This window comes from Gymnoscopelus braueri, assembly GCF_963280865.1.
Source record: "Gymnoscopelus braueri genome assembly, chromosome: 4".
Classification (NCBI taxonomy): domain Eukaryota; kingdom Metazoa; phylum Chordata; class Actinopteri; order Myctophiformes; family Myctophidae; genus Gymnoscopelus; species Gymnoscopelus braueri.
The window spans coordinates 15,958,609-15,979,517 of record NC_137605.1 but is presented as its reverse complement, the minus strand read 5'-3'; the positions used below and the strand labels follow the sequence as shown (position 1 = coordinate 15,979,517).

The following is a 20,909-nucleotide window of genomic DNA, read 5'->3' as shown; positions in this document are numbered from 1 at the left end:
TTGACTGTTTTTAGAATCTTTTAATTGTGTTTTGTACAGCACCGTGTAACAATATTTTGAAAGGCGCTTTAAATAAAGTTTACGACCAACTTTTTCAGAATGTGTAATGGTCAAACAGGTGAAAACACAAACACAAATATAGCTGCAAGCAGCGATAACACGGGGCCAGTGAAAGAGAGAGAGAGAGACATGGAGACTGAATAGATTGAAGAAAGAGAGAGACAAGGAAACTGGAGATGGAGAGAGAGAGACATGGAAACTAGAGAGAGAGACATGGAAACTGGAGAGAGAGAGAGAGATGGAAACTGAATAGATTGAAGAGAGAGAGACAGATCATCATGATCGCCTCAACACATTGTCGGGGACAGGGATCGAACCGGTGACCTCTGGACTCATAGGCTGCCTTTCTTCTCATTGAGCTAGAGATATGATAGTCCTGATAGTGTCTGTTGATATATATAAGTCTTTCCGTCCCTCATGGACCAGGCCTTTGTTTCGCTAACTACTCTAGATCACTGGTTCCCTAACCATCTACCGATAGAGAAATTGTATGTCTCCTCGGAACAGAAACCAGTGAAAGTAGCCGATCTACATGATGATGAGAGAGAGGCAGAGAGAGAGAGAGAGAGAGAGAGAGAGAGAGAGAGAGAGAGAGAGAGAGAGAGAGAGAGAGAGAGAGAGACATAATAGATTGAAGAGAAAGAGAGAGAGAGAGAGAGAGACATAATAGATTGAAGAGAAAGAGAGAGAGAGAGAGAGACATAATAGATTGAAGAGAAAGAGAGAGAGAGAGACATGGAAACGGAATAGATTGGAGAGAGAGAGCGAGAGAGCCATGGAAACGGAATAGATTGAAGAGAGAGAGAGAGAGAGACATGGAAACGGAATAGATTGAAGAGAGAGAGACACGGAAACATAATAGATTGAAGAGAGAGAGATGGAAGCAGAATGGATTGATTGGACATCTCAACCTATTGCCATTAACAGGAATCGAACCATTAACCTTTGAATTGACAGGCTGCAACACTACCTATAGTGCTATAGCTTTGTCCAGGCTGAGGTTGTCTGTTGAAGATAAAAGTGAACCAGTGAAAGCAGCCGATCTACAAGCTCAGAAAGAACGTTGCTATCTGAAAGGTTTTGAGATTGTAGATCGGCTATTTTCAGAATGAAGTATGTCATACATACTTCATACCCTCTCAAATAAGCATTTCAGGTTATCTTTATCAATTGCATATGTATTAAGTGACACAATTACTGGTAGTGTCTGTTGATATTTATAAGTATTTCCGTCCATTATGAACCAAGCCTCTGTGTCCCGAACTACTCTAGATCACTGGTTCACAAACCATTTACCAATAAAGGCATTTTTGTGTCTCCTCGGAACGAAAACTAGTGAAAGTAGCCGATCTACAAGCTCACAAAACGTTGCTATCTGAAAAGTTGTGAGATTGTAGATCGGCTATTTTCACAATGAAGTTTGTCATACATTGCAAAAACATACTCTCTCCAAGAAGCATTTCATGTTACCTTTAACAGTTGCACATGCATTAATTGAGAGAGAGAGACATGGAAACAATAGATTGAAGAGAGAGAAAGATGGAAGCAGAATGGATTGATTGGACGTGTCAACCTATTGCCATTAACAGGAATCGAACCCTCAACCTTTGGATTGACAGGCTGCAACACTACCTATAGTGCTATAGCTTTGACCAGGCTGAGGTTGTCTGTTGAAGATAAAACTGAACCAGTGAAAGCAGCCGATCTACAAGCTCAGAAACACGTTGCTATCTGAAAAGTTTTGAGATTGTAGATCGGCTATTTTCAGAATGAAGCATGTCATACATTGCAAAAACAGACCTTCTCAGATAAGCATTTCATGTTATCTTTATCAATTGCATATGTATTCATTAATACAGTCTTGTTGTTTGCAATGCACTTTAAATGAAGTCTCCACCAAGTGAGCCTTGAACCGGCAACCTTGGTGTTGTGAAACATTCACTTAAGCGGGAAGCCATTGGACCAACAGACCTGTTCCAGTGAAAACGGAGGTCAGACAGATGATACCATTTCACGCAAATAACTGAAAAATTCTGGGTTTAAGTGTTTTTCAAACTGCTCAAAATTGCAGACACTCTAAGGGCGGAGAGAGAGACATGGAAACGGAATAGATTGAAGAGAGAGAGACATGGAAACAATAGATTGAAGCAGAATGGATTGATTGGACGTGTCAACCTATTGCCATTAACAGGAATCGAACCCTCAACCTTCGGATTGACGGGCTGCAACACTACCTATAGTGCTATAGCCTTGTCCAGGCTGAGGTTGTCTGTTGAAGATAAAAGTGAACCAGTGAAAGCAGTCGATCTACAAGCTCAGAAACACGTTGCTATCTGAAAAGTATTGAGATTGTAGATAGGCTATTTTCAGAATGAAGTATGTCATACATTGCAAAAACATACCCTCTCAAATAAGTATTTCAGGTTATGTTTAACAATTGCACATGTATTAATTGACACAATCATGTTGTGTGCAATGCAACTTTAATGAAGTCCGTATCAAGTGAGGCTTGAACTGGCAACCTTCAGGTTGTGAAGCACACGTTTAAGGGAGAAGCCATTGGACCAACAGACAAGAACCTGTGAAAAAGGAGATCACTCAGATGATACAATTTCACGCAAATAGCAGAAAAATCCTGGGTTTAAGTGTTTTTCAAACTGCTCAAAATTGCAGACAATCTAAGGGCGGAGCTTACTGGTCAACGTGATACATGTGTTCCTCATGAGTCAAGGCACATGTGTAAGCAGGTTTAATGGCTGTCGGCCAAACGAGGCATGACTTTTGCCTGTTTAAAGTTTGCATTTAAAAAAAAATGCTATAGCGCCCCCCTTTGACCAATTGGAGTAAGATTGGTTTCAGTGATATTTGGAATGACCCTCAACATTACCGCAAAGTTTCAAAGAAATGTGAGTCTGCATGTATATGTTAGGGGCAGATGAATAATTGTCATAAAACTGCAATATTCATTGGCTCATTAAAGCTTAATTTTTTCACTTATGGAAAATCTTTTGCACATGTTTGTCGGCATAGGTCCAAAGTTCATGTGTAAAACGTTTCGTGCAGATTACTCAAAAATCCCAGGAGGAGATAGGTTTGAACCGTTTTTCATATAATTCAAAATGTTGGGAGATCTAAAGGTCAGAGGTCAAAAGTCAGAGTGTGAAAGTTGTTGATCATGAGTAGACGCATATGTATATTGAAGTTTCATGGCTGTAGGTCAAACAGGGCATGAGTTGTACCTGTTCAAAGTTGGCATTTTGCTATAGCGCCACCTTTTGACGAAAGATTGTGAGAATTATTTCTTGATAGTTTTTCATGACCATCTACCATATGGCCAAGTTTCGTAAAAAGCGTATGCACGGTTCAGCCAGAACTGCCAAAAGTGGCAGAAGAAAAAAGAGGGGAACATTAAAACAGGTCCAGAGCTGAGCTCTGGCCCCGTAATTAACACTCTAGATTTGACTGTGCAGCAGCACAGATGATCTGCCTTCAGCACCATACTCTCTCGAGTGTCAGTCTCTGTGGACCACACACACACACGTACGCGCGCGTGTGTGTGTGTACTGTATGTGTGTGGTTGATGAGGAGTCGGAGGTCTTGATTTCCGCTGTCAATGGTGCCAAATAGTCACTCCCTCCCTGTCATAGTTCTACTCCCCCGAATCTTATGCCTGTGCTTATTGTCTTCCTGTTGCTACAGTCAAATGCGTTTATTACATTCATTGAATCAATTATCTTATTTACGTGTCATGCCACACACAGGACCTACAACACACCTGATACAACAGATATTTAAACTATTACAGCTTCCAGTAGCATTTACAATCAATTATAATCTCCTTGCTGTAGATTTACAGTAAACACATAATAGATGCAATACAATGTACTGTATTTATGTGTTCATGTATTTACGTCCTGCATTCTGCACATGATTCATTTGTTGGATTGACGTCACTTCAAGACTCAAGGGGTTCGAAAGGGATTTATTTATTACTCACCCATACAATTACAAGATGTGCAATAAGGTATAAACATATACATAAATACACACATAAGTGCATTAGTGCAATTGTGAGCAAAAGCTTTTTTGTCCTTGTTCACTTTCACTTGCAGTTTGCACTGTTAAAAACCTTGTCAGCATTAAACAAGCATAGAAACATAGTGATATTGGTGCACTCTGAGTAATTGCCAACAAATCCAGATGTATTATTATTTGCAGAAAAACAAATAACGCACATCCTCCGTTCTTTGGTTACTATTATTATTTGCACACACTCAATGATAGATCATAGAAGTATACAGATTGAAAATGTACAAAAAGTATTAGATTTGTGGAGGAGAGCTATGAAACCCAAGATTCTCTCGATAAGAGTCTGACGAGTTGGGGTTTTCAAACTGCGGTGGAAAATGGGGAGCGAGTCTGCAGTCCTGACCGCAAGAGGGAGTTTATTCCACAGCTTGGGGGCCAGGAGGAGGGGTGTTGTCCAGGGTGTTAATGAACAGACCCTCTTGTGTTAGGTGATCTAAGTGAGCGGTAAAGGGCGTATGGGGTGGATCATGTCTTGAAGGTACCTGGGTCCCATGCCATGCCCATGATTACCGTGTAGGCCATCACTAGTATGTTGTACTGGTTGTCACGGGTGGACAGTTCTCTAAACTGCTAAACTATTCTAACCCCCATACAAATGCTCCAGAGACAAGGGACGCATGGGGGGGGGGTTAGAGAAATGAGGGGATGGGGTGCAGGGTAACAGAGATGAGGGGATGGGGGGGGGAGGGGGGGGTGCAACAAAAAGAAAGTGAATGGGGGGACTAAACAGGGGGATTTTGGCTCACTGAGGTTGCAGGAAGAGAGACCTTCAGGGGTCTGACCCTCCATGGCAGGCCAAGGGGATGCCGGGAATCCAAAACACAGCAGTGTGTGTGTGTGTGTGTGTGTGTGTGTGTGTGTGTGTGTGTGTGTGTGTGTGTGTGTGTGTGTGTGTGTGTGTGTGTGTGTGTGTGTGTGTGTGTGTGTGTGTGTGTGTGTGTGTGTGTGTGTGTGTGTGTGTGTGTGTGTGTGTGTGTGTGTGTGTGTGTGTGCTCATTGTGCTGAACTGTGAAAAGAGCTGCCTCCTAGGGAACTCTGCAGTAGTGGCAAATCACCAAACAGGCAGGAAAATGGGGCAGAGATTAAAGATGCAATGTGTGTGTGTTTGCATGTGTGTTTGCGGGTGAAAAGTGCGCTGGTACGTCAGAGCCTGTGTTTGTGTATCTAAGTGCGTTGCGTGTATGTGTGGGTGTTCAGCGTTGGGAAGCAAAGATGGAAGATGGAACACGACTCGAGCACTTTGAATGAGAACTCGCTTCAACATCAGAGAGAGACAGAGAGACAGAGAGGGAGAGAGGACGCTAAAACGGAGAGAAAAACACAAGTGCATGGGAACGGGAGGAAGGGGGAGGTGTTGAGAATGGGACAGAGACAGGATTAAATGGAATAGAAATAAAGATATAAAAGGAAAGGCGAAAATGGAGAGAGAGAGAGGGTGTGTTGATGGAAAGAAGAGAGAAAATTGCACACCAAATTGGGGGGAGAGAGAGAGCGAAACGGAACGTGAACGAACAGGGTGAAAGAAAAAGACAGCAAGTTACAGAAGGAGAGGGAAGAGAATGAAAGAATTGAATGGGAGAAAGAAGGACGTGCAAGAGAAGGGGAGTGAAAGAAAAGAAACAAAGAACAGGGAGCTGACGGGGATAGAGAGTGGCAGAGAGAGAGAGAGAGAGAGAGAGAGAGGGAGGGAAGGCAGCAAAAGCAAGTGAGTGAGGGTAAATGAACAACTCATCCAGGGAGATGCTTTAATGTTGAGGTCGTCAGAGAGCCTCCGGGGCCCTGGGGGGACCATCAGAGAGACAGAGAGAGGTTTAGAGAGAATAAGGCTGGATGGATAGAGATGGGGATGGGGATGGAGAGGGGGAGGGGGTAGGGGGGGGTCATAGCTAAGTGGTGTGTGACAGAGTGAAAGGTAGTAAAAGCAAAATCTCCGTAACGTGACTAGCAGTGGTGGAAAAAGTACTCACAATTTTTTCTTAAGTAAAAATATCAATACTGCAATGTAGAAATACTAATACTGTTACAAGTAAAAGTCCAGAATTCAAAATGTACTTGAGTAAAAGTACAAAAGTATTGGTATCAAAATGTACTTAAAGTACCAAAAAAGTAGAAAGTACTCAAAAAGTCCCATTTCACAAGTTTTCAAATGTATAAAAGTCCTTTGAAAATAGCCGATCTACAAGCTTATAAAAAGGCTATTTTCAAATTGCCAAAGTATATATAGGTCTGAAGTGGTTTTGTAATAATAATCAAAATCTACAAAGTAACTAGTAACTAAAGTTTTCAAATAATTGTAGTGGAGTAAAAGTACAATATTTGCCTCTGAGATGTAGTGGAGTAGAAGTAAAAGTATTGGAAATTGGAAATACTCAAGTAAATTACAAATACCTCGAAATTGTACTTAAGTACAGTACTTGAGTACATGTACTTAGTTACTTTCCACCACTGCTAGTAGCAGGGACGTTGTAGCGTGTTCAGCTCGAGAGGCCAAGCTGAAAGATGCTTTCAGCACCGAAAATAACGCGACTAGTGTGTCGCCTTCTCTCATTGGCAATAGCCCCCACCCCGCCATATATTCTCTCTCTCTCTGTACGCTGACATTTTTGTCGGACACACAATGAAGATAGGGAACATTTTATGATGTGCCTCTTCAATCAAAGCTCATGCCCCAAGGCGACGTTCCCTTCCCTGGCAGTGAAGGGACAGATAGCTCTGGAAAGGCTCACTGTATTTGAAGGCGGGTATTGTTTTGGCTGGGCTCAGAAGCAAAGAAAGGGTGGCTGTTTTTTGGGAGATGGAGCAGGATGGGGGGGGGGGGGGCACTCCACTCTGCTTAGTATTGTGGAGTTCCTCTCCGGGGGGACACCCTGTCATACATTATCGTAAGTTGTTTTCCTATCCTGGGACACCCCATTGTGCATTATTGTACGCTAGTAGTTTCCTACACCGGCACACCCTGTCATAGATTATCATACAAGTTATTTTCCTATCCCGGGACACCTGTTGTGCATTATCGTTTGCGATGTTCATAATGGTAACAATATGAAGCATTCGAATTTTCTGGTCAAAACAATGATATTAGGTAATAATAAACAATAGAGAACATAAAAAAGATCGAGATATCTACATACATACACGTAAATACGCAACATACATACACGTAAATACGCATAGCACAAGACCAGCAGATACAGTATGTACATGAGGTTAAACATAAGGTACGAAAGTGGTAACACATTCGTCCACATAGCAGGCAGCAGGTAGACATAAGACATAAGGTGCAAAAAAACACAGGGCAGAAACTTTAACCCATTTTCCAACGGTGCCAAGTGTCTCCGTAGGGGTTTAGGGGTGTGTGGGCTTCTGCAATTGGCTTGGTTTAACCCATTGAGGCATGAGGTTCCGATTCTGTAAAATGTCATCTAAATCCTAACGTTTTTCTGAAAAACGTATGTTTCTATATCAGTGGTTTTCAAACCTTTTCATGTCAAGGACCCCCCAAAATGATATGAATTTCACCGCGGACCCCAATCTCCAAATGTTTTGTTCCAGGGACCCCCAGAAGCAAAGATTTGAGTTAATGTTTGCTTTAAAGGAATATATATATTCAAAGATTTGCAAACATTTTCACGATTTTTCAAAAATAGCAGATATACTGTACAAGCTCGTAACGAGCTTGTAGATCTGCTATTTTTGAATAGCCAAAGTGTAAAATAATGCTTTTTTAGCTCAAATGAAAAAGTGACACAGATGCGTTCCCGGGTCTTAATGGGTTAAAGTGTCCTGTGTCATGTGGAGCTGCTGGGAGATGTCCCAAAGGCCTTTATGTGTGTGTGTGCGCCCCAAAACAGAGCGGCTCTGTCCATGTTTACTGACAGTGGAACAATGGGCCAGCTGTAGGGCCTCGCTCTGCCCGATTTCTGCTGTCCTGGCTGGGCTTTCTGTCCTCTCCCCTCCTCCTCCTCCTCTTCCTCTTCTGGTCCTCTGTTCCCTGACTGACTGACTGACTGGTCTGTATGTGTGGCTCTCACTCCCTCTTCTGGTGGGGGGGGCGACCTCATGCTGGCCGTGATTGTGTGCTGTACGTTTAGGGCCCCATTTCCACTGCACAAAACACTTCAGGAACCATCCGTGTCGGGAACTTCGGTGGTTTTACCGAAAATGCACATCAGCAAAGCTGAGAAAAATGATTTCAAGGGGACGATGCAGAGAGCAGAGGTTATGTGGCTGATCAGTGGTGGAAAGTAACTAGGTACATGTACTCAAGTACACAATTTTGAGGTATTTGTACTTAACTTGAGTATTTACAATTTCCGATACTTTTACTTCTACTCCACTACCTCTCAGAGGAAAATATTAAAGCTTAAATGTCACCTACCTGAAAATGTACCATATATTCTGTTTACTAAAGAGCTGTAGAGACCCCTGTGACCGAACAAACGCTCTGTAGCAATGATTACTATCAGAATATAGTACTTGAACCTTTTTTAGCAAAACAAACAAAATTACCAAAAAATATCTCTTACCCTACCTTTTTAAGTACATTTTGAATTCCGGAACTGTTACTTGTAACAGAGTATTTCTACATCACAGTATTGATACTTTTACTTAAGTAAAGATGTTAGTACTTTAACCACCACTGCGGCTGATGAAGGTAGACCTTTATTAATCCCGCGGGGCATTAATAAAGTTTCAGCTTAACCCAGCTGGTGGCTCAGGGAACCTTCGACACGTATACTGCATGGGGGAGGCCTGCGGGGGGGGGGGGGGCAAACCGGTGACCTTGTGATTACCAGACAGCCTCTCTACCCACTAAGCTATGGCCGCCCTATATACATCCTAAACAACTGAACAAACGCTGCAAACATGGAGAAGGTTCAGGAGTGGGTCGTTCTGCGACAGCGGTGATGTTTGGAGCTCAGAGAGCCGCAGTGGTGTAAAGTAACTAAGTACATTTACTCAAGTACTGTACTTAAGTACAATTTTGAGGTACTTTTACTGGAGTATTCCAAATTTTCTGTACTTTTTACTTCTACTCCACTACATCTCGGATCCAAAATATTGTACTTTTACTCCACTACATTTATTTGAAAACTGTAGTTACTAGTTACTTTTCAGATATAAATTATTATATTATAAAACATTCATTAACCTCTTTAGCCCTATCTTATACATAGGCTATTTGAAAATAGCCGATCTACAAGCTCACAACGCGTCGCATCGCGACGCGTTGTGAGCTTGTAGATCTGCTATTTTCAAACATTTTAGTACTTTTACTTTTGGTACTTTAAGTACATTTTGATGCCATTACTTTTGTACTTTTACTCAAGTAATTTTTGAATTCCGGACTTTTACTTGTAACGGAGTATTTCTATATTGCAGTATTGGTACTTTTACTTTAAGTAAAGAATTTGAGTACTTTTTCCAGCACTGCAGAGAGGTGTCTAATTAATCTGGGCTATAGAGCTCCATGCGTCAGTCAGTGGATGATCAATAGCAGCTCAGCCACCGGCAGCCAGATGTAGTTCAGTGGAAGTGTGTCAGCTGGTCAGTGTGCCACCAGTAACTTCTCTCTATGCGATCGCTTTCCTGTTCCACTCTCCTGACCCGAATGAGTGCATTTAAATTGATTTCTATTCGTTCAGTGGAATTTATTGTTTTACGTCGTAGGTAGGCCTGCGGGGATTTTCCAGTGCAGACAGAGCGAGCTCTTGGCGCACAGAAGACAACTGTGTGAACAGATTCTACATCCTCACCATAAAACGATAGGATTCCGATAAGAAACGATTGACAAAGCTGACCTTTAATCTGTGTTCATTTTGTATTCATCATTTTGTAATAAATCTCGATCTCGAATCGGCGATCTCCAGTAGGGGTTCCTAAACATTTTCAGCTCGAGAGACAAAATAGAAATTTGATATTTTTCTGGAAAATGTACGAATTTTCTTGTAGTTGTAGTTTCTGAATTTCTTTCATTTCTTTGTTTATTGAAAAAGAGAGCAGTCCCCAATGTAAAACTAAGTGTTCCATGTTGTGATTTTGATGCTTCTCTCTCCGTACCACCTGGTCTAAATATTTTTCTTCTGATTTCTTCTCTCTCTCACGATGGTGCTTGCCGAAAAGAACATATTTAAAAGCGTGTTTCTCTCTCTCTCTCTCTCTCTCTCTCTCTCTCTCTCTCTCTCTCTCTCTCTCTCTCTCTCTCTCTCTCTCTCTCTCTCTCTCTCTCTCTCTCTCTCTCTTCATCATCATCATCAGGCTCTAAGTGACTTCTGCTCAGATCCTAACTCGTTCGTTCTCAATTCCACCCACTTCAACTCTGGGACCAGCGCAGGTACAGTAGCAGACTCATCTATACAAAATGATTAAGTGTCCCACCTTACTGTGTTGTTTTAGTCCAGCCGTGAAGTCAGGGTTCGATTTGCTATGGAGGGGGATCCTTGCCTTTTTGCTTTTGACATTTCAATTTTTTTTATTGCCGGTGGGGATGTTTTATCCCTGCTTTTGATAACGCTGAAGTAAACACATGACTGTCTGATTATTTTTGAGATTTGTTTGATAATAGCACAATTGAACAATTTAATAAAACATTTGTTACCCACTTTAACCCTGGCTTCCCTATTTTTATTTTTTTTTGATGGGGGAATTAAGTTGTTAAGAAATGTTCCAATTGAGTTCTCTCTCCTGAAAATCCCAACCTGAGATGGGGAGACCCCTGTTACTGAACAAACCACCTTCCATTTGGGGGGAAGGGGGGGGGGGTGTTATTCCTTTGATAACCTCACTTCCAAATTGTAGCTTTAGTTACCCTTCCTTTTTATTCCACATGTATCCAAGTAGATCTCTGGTCGTCTCTTTGTTTGTGTACATACAGATGTGTTGGACTACTACTTGACCTGCAACAGCCGTATGAACAGTCCCTTCCAACAGGTACAGTAGCCTACAGTAGGACGACCATCTGTGCTTTAATCTGAGATGTATGAGAGCTTATTTCATTACATTTGCGTTTATTAGAATATCATCTCAAATGTATCTCTCATCCATAACAAGAAAAATACAAGGAGACACAACTGTATTTTTTTTGTTTTTTGTTGCATTTATGTCTTTTTCTTTATTTATGTTTGCTATGTACGATATATTTGTTAAGTTTAACCACTGCTACGTTGTACTTCGGCTATTCAAAAATATCCCAACTGCAAGCTCTTAGATCAGCATAAAAAAAGATTTTTAACTGGAAAAAAGGACATGTACTCCAAATCAAAATACACAGAAATATACAAAACATTAGCATGGCACATATACTACCAATACCAAAACGTACACTGTCATATAGGGGAGTTAAGATAACCTAATACCGGGGCCCCAATTTCTTTGAAACGCGTCAGAGAAATCTATTTTCTTTTACAAAGTGTAATAGAAACTCTGTTTGTGTCCAGCTGCTGACCCAGTCACAGAGGGCTCTGTCCAACATGCACACACAACTCTCAAGTCTGGACAGAAACGCTCTCCCACAGTTCCCCAAAGCTGAGGTACAGTACACTGTCAGCATGCGTCACTCTGCTCAATTCATTACAGTGTTGATTTTGACAGCACCTTTTTATTTAGTTTTTAGTCATAGTCTTTTGAATAAAATTCCATTCAGTTTTAGTCATATTTCAGTCATATGAAATGTTTTAGTTTTTGTCTAGTTTTAGTCGACTAAATATCATAAGATTATAGTCGACTAAATCTACAGTTGATTTAGTCGACTAAAATGTATTTTGGCAACGCCGTGATGGCACTTGGTTGCGTGCTGAAAAATGGCCGATCTACGAGCTCGAGCTTGTAGATGATCTGCTATTTTCAGAGCGCAACACCCGAGTACAATCAAACATAAAATGACTTGACTTTTAGTTCTACTGAATCTCTTCTCCTCTAGTCCCTCACTAACATTTTAGTCTAGTTTTTATTTGTTGACGAAATTGTCAATATATTTAGTCTCAGTTTTAGTCATCGTAGTTAATTTAAATTTTAATTTTATTTTGGTCAGTGAAAAAATGTAGTCGACGAACATTTTTCGTCATAGTTTTAGTCGACGAAATCAACACTGATTTATTACATTCTGAGTTTATTCACTCATTTCACTGTGCAAATGACGTGACGTTTGTCAATGTAGAAATCTCTCAGGGAGGTCCAGCAGATACTCAACTCCACAGAGAGCAACTTCCACCAGCTGGTGGCGCTACTGAACTGCCGAGGTCTCAACAAGGTAACTCTAGGCTACTGTAAGGCAGGCTCACACTGTACTGGACTAATATTATAATGTATGATGATTATGATGACATAGGCAATCATTCTGATTATTTTATATAGATATTGTGTTCATCATTACTAGCCTCAATTATTTAGGTAATAAATGCATTTTCTCCATCTTCTGTTCCACTGTGGTTTGGCTCATAAGTGAATATTCTGCATTTCTTAATTGTGTAAACTAAAATCACACTGTGCTATTTTTGAGGATAAATTACTGTAAGTATGCAGTATTTTAATAAGTGATCCTACTTACAGTCACCACCTCCTCCTCCTCATATATGAACACATTTATGTGTATCAATGACCTTGTCACTAACTGCCAACCTCCTGTTGTCCATGACTTCCAGCAACACATGACAGATTATACAGAAAGCATGCTGCTTTACATAAGATAAAACTCTATTGATCCCCATAGTCAAATTCAGGTGTCATCATAGCAGCAACAGCAGCAGTAAGAATGACACACAGGAGAGGCACAGGTAAGACTAAGAAGAGTAAGAACCAAACCAAAGATAAATAAAAAATGAGATAAAACAATGAGTTTATATTCTGGCTATATATCTGCACAAGGACTCTGAATGAGTGGAGAGACTGCATCAACAGTGTATCAATAATGACTATATAGTGTGGTTCATGACAGTGTGAAGAAGTACCTGAAAATAAAAAATGAAAAATCACAGGTTTTGGTACCCAGCATTGGCTGGGTTATTGTGTGTGTGAAACAGGCTCTCTGTCACACTCCTTCCCTCCCTCACCCTCTCCATCCCTCTCTCTCCATCCATCTCTCTTCATCTGTCTCTCCTCTCTCCTCACCTCTCTCTCTCTCATGTGTCTGACATCACACAAAACACTGTCGCCTAACCACAGCGATTTGCGCCGACGTCGGACAAGCCTGACATCAGCGCAAATCGGCCCATATTTGGGCATATCTGCATGCCAGACAGACAGACAGACAGACAGACACCGGCAGACTATAGTCATCACCAACAGTTGACTGAAATGCACATCAGAAGTGTGATGGTGTCCCTTTCAGTCAGTGCTTCTCAAGGCGTCCTTGAGGGGGTTCCAGGGGGTCCTTAGCAACTCTGAGAGCGTATAAATGGAACCAAATGGACAGTTATGGGGTCCATTTGGTTCCATTTGTACAAATACCTTTTGTATACATAAAATAAAGTGTGTTTGAGAACCATTGGTTTTAAGTAGTGCTTCCCACCTCTTGCTCTCAGGACTACATAGATTCGTTGAAAGGCCTGTGCTACGATGGAATGGAGGGGCTGCTGTACCTCTCCCTCTACTCCTTCCTGTCTGCTCTGGCGTTCACTGCCCTCCTCTGCTCCCTACCTGGTGCCTGGAGGAGCTTCCCAAGGTGTGTGCGTGTGTGTGTGTGTGTGTGTGCGCGTGCGTGTGCGTGTGAGTGAGAGTACTGGTGCAGTCAGTATTCAATGAAAATGTGAAACTGATGAGAAAGCAGTGTTGCCAGATTCTGTGAGAGAACCAAGCAACCAGGTCTAGGAAAACCAGCCCAAAAGAAGCGACTATGTGGCCACATGAGCACTTTAACGTATGCATCAGATATTTGAAAATAGCAGATCTACAAGCTCACAACGCGTCGCGATGCGTTGTGAGCTTGTAGATCGGCTATTTTCAAATAAAATCTTGCAGGGAAATTATAATAAGCAGATCTGGCAACCCTGTGAGAAAGCCATGCATGTGTTGCTAGTATAACTATGGGGTGATTTTTGAGTTATTGTATATTTAGCAGGAATGACCCTTTGAACGCCATTCAGTTATAATATTATTATTATTATTTCCAATGTGCAGCCTTCAACCCGCAGGTTTATTACAGTTTTTTTCCCCCCTGCAGTTGATATTTTTCCACTGTATCACAGACGGCCGCTTAAAGGCGGCAAAAGAGCTTAAGAGAGATCAAGAAGGGGATTTAATTTGTTTTGATCTGTCTGTGAATATAGCGTCGTCCCATTGCAGTGAATCTGCATTCACAGTAGCACTGAAACAGAAACTAGCTACAGTATGAAGACACACACATCCTGTCAACTGTTGGTCAAACATGGGGGGGGGGGGGAAAGATCCATACACTGTTACACATGCAATTATTATTATTACATATATATTTTTTCAAGGTGTCAATCCTTGACGTCCCTACTTTGGGCATTTAGAGGCGATTCATTGTCCAAAAAATTATAATAAATAATAATAATACAAAATTTAGATCAGCTATTTTTGCTATTCGTCAGTATAGTATAGTATAATAAAGTATATTGGTGTAAATGATATGTAAGTGATGTTTTGGTTTTGTTTAAAAGTTAGTTCTTTAATAGGGGTCTCCCTATCTCTTCAGTGCTTTAGTAAACAGAAAATGTTCTGGTCAGGAATCTGGATACCAATTTTATCCAATCAGTCACTTCCAATTTCACTTGTATCTATACTCTATCTTATATGAGTTCTCTCTCCTGATTGGTGTGAGTTCTCTCTCCTGATTGGATCAAATTGGTATCCTGACCTGAAAATCTATGTTCTGTTTACTGAAGAGCTGGAGAGAGGGGGAGACCAGACGCTCATAGCAATGATTACTATTAGTGTACACTATGGAGCTATTTAGCTCTTATTTTAACAAAGACATATCACTTACAGTACATGACCTATACGTGGTTAAAGGCATACAGCCTATTGGACAAGTCTGAAATCAGGTGGAGAGATACGCAGTGGTAGCCTGGCTCCACCCCCTGAATCGTTTGCCTCGCATGAAACGAAATGAAATTTCAGGCTGAGTGTCAGGCTAACGCAGTGGTGGAAAAAGTACTCAAATGTTTTACTTAAGTAAAAGTATCAATACTGCAATGTAGAAGTGCTCTATTACAAGTAAAAGTCCGGAATTCAAAACTTACTTGAGTAAAAGTACAAAAGTATTGGCATCAAAATGTACTTAAAGTACCAAAAGTAACATGTTTGAAAATAGCAGATCTACAAGCTCACAACGTGTCGCATCGCGACGCGTTGTGAGCTTGTAGATCTGCTATTTTCAAATAGCCCATGTATAAAATAGGGCTAAAGTGGTTAATGTATGTTTAATAATATCATAATTTATATCTGAAAAGTAACTAGTAACTAAAGTTTTCAAATAATTGTAGTGGAGTAAAAGTAGAAGTAGAAGTAAAAGTATAGACAATTGGAAATACTCCAGTAAAGTAAAAGTACCTCAAAATTGTACTTAAGTACAGTACTTGAGTAAATGTACTTAGTTACTTTACACCACTGGAGATATGTCACAATTAAGTTGGGCCATAGTATGAACACAAACCTACAGTGGTGTAAAGTAACTAAATACATTTACTCAAGTACTGTACTGTAAGCAAATATTGTACTTTTACTCCACTACAATTATTTGAAAACTTTAGTTACTAGTTACTTTGCAGATATAAATTATTACATTATAAAACATACATTAACCACTTTAGCCCTTTTTTATACCGAGGCTATTTGAAAATAGCCGACCTACAAGCTCACAGCGACGCGTTGTGAGCTTGTAGATCTGCTATTTTCAAACGTTTTAGTACTTTTACTTTTGGTACTTTAGGTACATTTTGATACCAATACTTTTGTACTTTTACTCAAGTCAATTTTGAATTCCGGACTTTTACTTGTGACGGAGTACTTCTATATTGCAGTAGTGATACTCTTACTTGAGTAAAACATTTGAGTACTTTTTCCACCACTGCAAACCTATGACTTTACAAGTGCGTTTGTGTGTCTAATCTATATGGTATGCGTGCCGTGGATGAGTCAGCAGGATGGCCTGCGGGTATTGTAATCGCTGTTGTGTGTGTGAGTGTGTGTGTTTTTGTTTGTTTGTTTGTTTGTTTGTTTGCAAACAGTAGCAAACTCTTCAGGGCAGTAGGCTTCCCTGAAGAGTTAATTAACTACTTAAGCCCTATTTTATTATGCTATTCGAAAATATGTACTAGCTCACAACATGTTGCGTTGTGAGCTTGTACATAAGGCTATTTTCCACGTATAAAATTCTTTCGATCTTGAAAATATTTAACAAATTGTGAAAAGGTTTGCCAACGCTTTGCCTAGAATGACATGGGCAAAACATGGACCACATTAAAGTGGTTGAGAACAGATTGGTGGATTGTCATTCATAAACTTGGTGGGAAGTGGGCTGCCGTTTTCCTAGCAGTGTGAGGGTAAATTTTTTACACCGTGTGACTTCAACATAAACTGTAAACAAGGGATTAAAACAAACTTGTGCTATGATATAAAGTGACTTTGCAGCAGGGTGTAAAACAGCAGTGCTTCACTGCAGAGTACATGTAAACACGGGGACCATTATTATCCTCTGCTGCTCAGTGCTCACACATCTGTCTCTCTCGCTCTCTCTCTCTCTCCTTGGTGTCGGCTGGCGACAGTGATTCGGAGGAGTACGAAGACTCGGACAGCGAGAGCGAGGACCCCTTCACCACCCATCAGGCACGTAGACCGACGGCCACGGGGTCTCAGCGAGGGGCCTTGCCCCCCTTCTATAATTACCCGGGGGCCGGCTGGACACCCCCCTTTTCTAGCGCGCCGCCGCTCCCGTGAGTAACACCGACACGCAGACACGCAGACAGACAGACAGGCAGAGTGCACCCCGAAACCCCCCCCCATAGAAGTTTCAGATAGGAGGACTAAGAATGGTCCTGAAGCCTAATTTATACGTCGTCGTATGGGCGGAAATAACGACATTGCCGATACTGGTCGTACGATGACGTATAAATGATGCTTTTTAGACACTGACATCAGTTCTGTGTTTCCTGTGTCTCATGTTAACCCATTAAGACCGGGAACGCATCTCTGTCATTTTAGATGTCTTTGACTATTCAAAAATAGCAGATATACAAGCTTGTAGATCTGCTAGATTTTTTTGCAAATCTTTGAATATATTTTTTTTAAAGCGAACATTTGCAAAATATGTTGTTCCAGGGACCCCCCAGAAAAAAAGATTTGAGTTACAAATGTTTGCTTTAAAGAATATATATTCAAAGATTTGCACAAATGTTCAAGATTTTTCAAAAATAGCAGATCTACAAGCTCATAGCGCGGCACTCGGTGAGTCGGTGCCGCTCTATGAGCTTGTAGATCTGCTATTTTTGAATAGCCATAGAAATCTAAAAAAATTGCCCACATGCTGCGTTCCTGGTCTTAATGACTTAATGCTGGGAGATGAACAGCTGATTCTAGATCAGTTAGCTAAGGTGAAATATCCCCCCCAGCTGAGCAGAGATTACGGCTAGGATGCAGTATGGCAACACGCAGTACGGATAACAGCAAGCAACGCAGAGACACACGTTGGCTTGGCTGCTGAGCTTTAGCCATTACAGAAATAAGTGACATAATAGTTGCAAACATGTTAGCTTGACAGCACTTACATTAGCTTTGAAGACGAATAACAACAACAAAAAATATTTTTGAACATAGCCTCACACCCACCCCCCTAAGTAAGCACAGAGAGCTCAGTGTTAGGCAAGGTTAGAGAATTACTGTGGATATAGAGAAGAGGCGAGGGTTGGTCTAAGAGGTAACTATAGGATTACACACTGTACTCTTACTTTCATATAGACACATGGCAGGGACAGACCAAAAAGCCAGCAAGCTGCCAGGGTCAAGCACATGCAAACGCAGGACAGACACACAGACAGGTCAATGTGGACTGCAACAGTAAGCGTAGGCAGGGGGAAGAACAGACACAATTACCCGAGGTCTGTCTGTCTGTGTGTCTGTCTATGGGTCACCGTCTGTCGAGCGATTTTCCAAGACAGACGACGTAGCCCCCCCCCTCTCCCCCCAATCCCTTTCCTTCCGCATCGAAACGTTTTGCCCAACAGATCTGGTTCATGTTTCGAATGACCTCAACAAGTAGTAGACCAGTGCGACCACCACTCCTACTGCTACTTCTACTATGGGGTTGCGGGAAAGGTGTCAGTGACAGCGAAGGTCGCGCTCGTTTAAACCCCCCCTCCTCCCCTCTCGGTGATGTGAGGGCTCAGGTTGTCGCCCCCCCCCCCCCCCGACCTCTCTCTCTCTCCGCCCGGCCACCTCCATCATCACTCTCATCTCGTCATCTGCACCACCGTGGCGTCCAAAGTCCTTGTCGTCATACGTGATCAAGATCTCTCTCCAAGTTTGTTCCTCTGGACTTGTCCTCTCCTGTCTGTTCGGGGTCTCTACTCTTTCCTTAGTCATGTCTTGTTTCTCTGCTCGCTTGGGCTTTTTTTCCTCCGCATTTCATTGTCCTCACATTGGCTTCTCCATTTTCACACACCGTCCACACTTCTGCAACTCTTTCCCCCCGTCTCTCCTTGGACTTTCTGAGGTTAGCTCATACTCTAGAGCAGTGGTTCTCAAAGTGGGATCCAGGGACCCTCGGGGGTTCCAAATGGTCCATTTGGTTCCATTTGTACGCCCTCAGAGTTACGGGGGCGGGGGGTGGTCCTTGAAATAAAGAAGTTTGAGAACCCCTGCTCTGGGAAGCCTAACTCGATAACATTTAACACCCTGACTGCTCCCACATCCGTCATTAAGACCGCTTTACAGAGATACTGACCTAAAGCTAACGGCCAAAGTCTTTAAATAAAACCAACACTACAATCACAGTCAGCTCCTCTTAAATGGAATGGCTTGGCGTTGTGTGCTTTTGCATGCAGGTGTTAGACTAATTGAGAAAAAGTATGATTCCAAAAATGGAATTTGGTGAGTTGCAGTCCTGACTTTAAAGTGCACCTGCAGATGACTGTATATTCATTTAGCTCTGTATATACATTTATATCACTCCGCATCATTTTTCTAATCACTCTGCCTTCCTTTCTCTTCTTACCTTTCCTTCGGCCTCCCGTCCACCCGCCGGCCCCCCCCTCCTCAACCCTATGTCTTTCTCGACGTGTCTCACCCGTTTCCCCCCCCCTTTTTTTCTCGTTCATTCCTCCATTCCTCCTCTTCCCTCTCTCTGTCCTTTATCTCTCTCTGTCTCTATGCAGGACTCCAAACGTTTCCTCCAATGGCAACCCTGGCTATGAGAGCCTGCCCTTGACTGAAAGACAGTCCCCACCCCCTTCTGTGAGTTCCTCTGTACTTGTCACATAACCATCTATCATTACTGTTAGTGTACGATGCCCATTTTAAATCCGTTAAAAAAAAATCCGCAAAACTTAACGTGGAGGCAAAGCTCCAACCTCGCAAAGACCCTGTAGGCTGGCCTGTTTTTTTTTCTTTTCTTTCTGGTGGCATTACTATTCCTTCATCTGCTCACGGTTTAACCACTTAAACCCTAGCATCCCAAAAATAGGTAAACATTCTGTGAAAATATCTAAAGCATATCTACAAGCAACACATCGCGACGCATTGTGAGCTTGTAGATATATTTTCGGCTAAGAGATTCGGTGTAGAGGGGAAAACAGGTGGGGACCAAGTACAGATCCCTGGGAGACAACAGTCGACAAAAGTATATACAGGGTTTAAGTGGTTAAGGGTACATTTTCATGCCAAGTACAAACTGGGGAAATGCCCGGCTTCCCGGTAGGAAAAACGTACGCGAATGTTCCTCCAACTCTGGATTCCTGGTCTGTAACTCTCGAGGCTTTTCTCATCTCATGATGTCAGAGACTTCTCTGGCGTCATGTAAACTCGAGTAGCAACATGCCGATGTTAGTAGTGAAAGGTTTGAACAAGAAATAACAAGACTTTCAAAACAGACTTACAGGTGTCTGGTTTGTTTCCAACCTCAAATACTTGAGCGCTCTGATGTGGGAAGCATTTCCCACTTGGCATGAACGCACCATTAACTCCTGTCATTAACACAAGCGTATATCCTCCTCAGTTATCTCTAAGTGCCTCGTGGATCTACAAACTCACGTGTCACTCTGTGATGCGTTGTGAGCTTGTAGATTGGCTATTTTCCCTGAAGAGATTTGGTTGTTGAGGCAATAATGGAGGGGACCAATTGTGGACCCCTGAGGGACCCCAGTTAACAACATACTGTATATATAGGGTTTTAAGTGATTAGAATTCAAAACCTTCTTTGCCCTGAAGTGTCCCAGTAGTAAGGACTAGTTTAACATTTTGGATGCTGGCCAGATAGTGACCAGGGTTGCCAGATTCACTTATTATAATTTCCCCGCAAGATTTTATTTGAAAATAGCCGATCTACAAGCTTGTAGATCGGCTATTTTCAAATAGCTGATGTACATGTTAAAGTGCACATGTGGCCCATAGTCACTTCTTTTGGGCTGGTTTTCCTAGACCTGGTTGCTTGTTTCTCTCACAGAATCTGGCAACACTGATAGTGACCAGCATGTACATTCCAATTTTATGTTGATCTTCGTGACTTGGATGAATAACTGTATTTTCTTGTCTTATTTTTTTCCCCGTTCTTTTCTGTCTACACCTACACCTTCGGACCTTCATCAATGTCC

The 20,909-nt window shown here is 41.8% G+C and overlaps 1 protein-coding gene across 3 annotated transcripts in view; it reads left to right on the top strand.

Annotated features, from left to right (window-relative positions):
• Window positions 1-20,909, top strand: part of ttyh1 (tweety family member 1) — a 75,182-nt gene that overhangs the window by 53,082 nt on the left and 1,191 nt on the right. The window contains exons 9-15 of one of the 3 annotated variants that reach the window (XM_080427454.1): window positions 10,408-10,483; window positions 11,024-11,079; window positions 11,586-11,678; window positions 12,305-12,397; window positions 13,668-13,807; window positions 16,872-16,932; window positions 19,476-19,554. In XM_080427454.1, coding sequence (XP_080283580.1) covers window positions 10,408-10,483; window positions 11,024-11,079; window positions 11,586-11,678; window positions 12,305-12,397; window positions 13,668-13,807; window positions 16,872-16,932; window positions 19,476-19,514 — 558 coding nt within the window. In that variant the 3' untranslated portion in view covers window positions 19,515-19,554. Of the gene's footprint in view, window positions 1-10,407; window positions 10,484-11,023; window positions 11,080-11,585; window positions 11,679-12,304; window positions 12,398-13,667; window positions 13,808-16,871; window positions 17,040-19,475; window positions 19,555-20,909 lie in introns of all 3 variants that reach the window. The other 2 variants (XM_080427449.1, XM_080427453.1) reach the window with 2 other exon arrangements.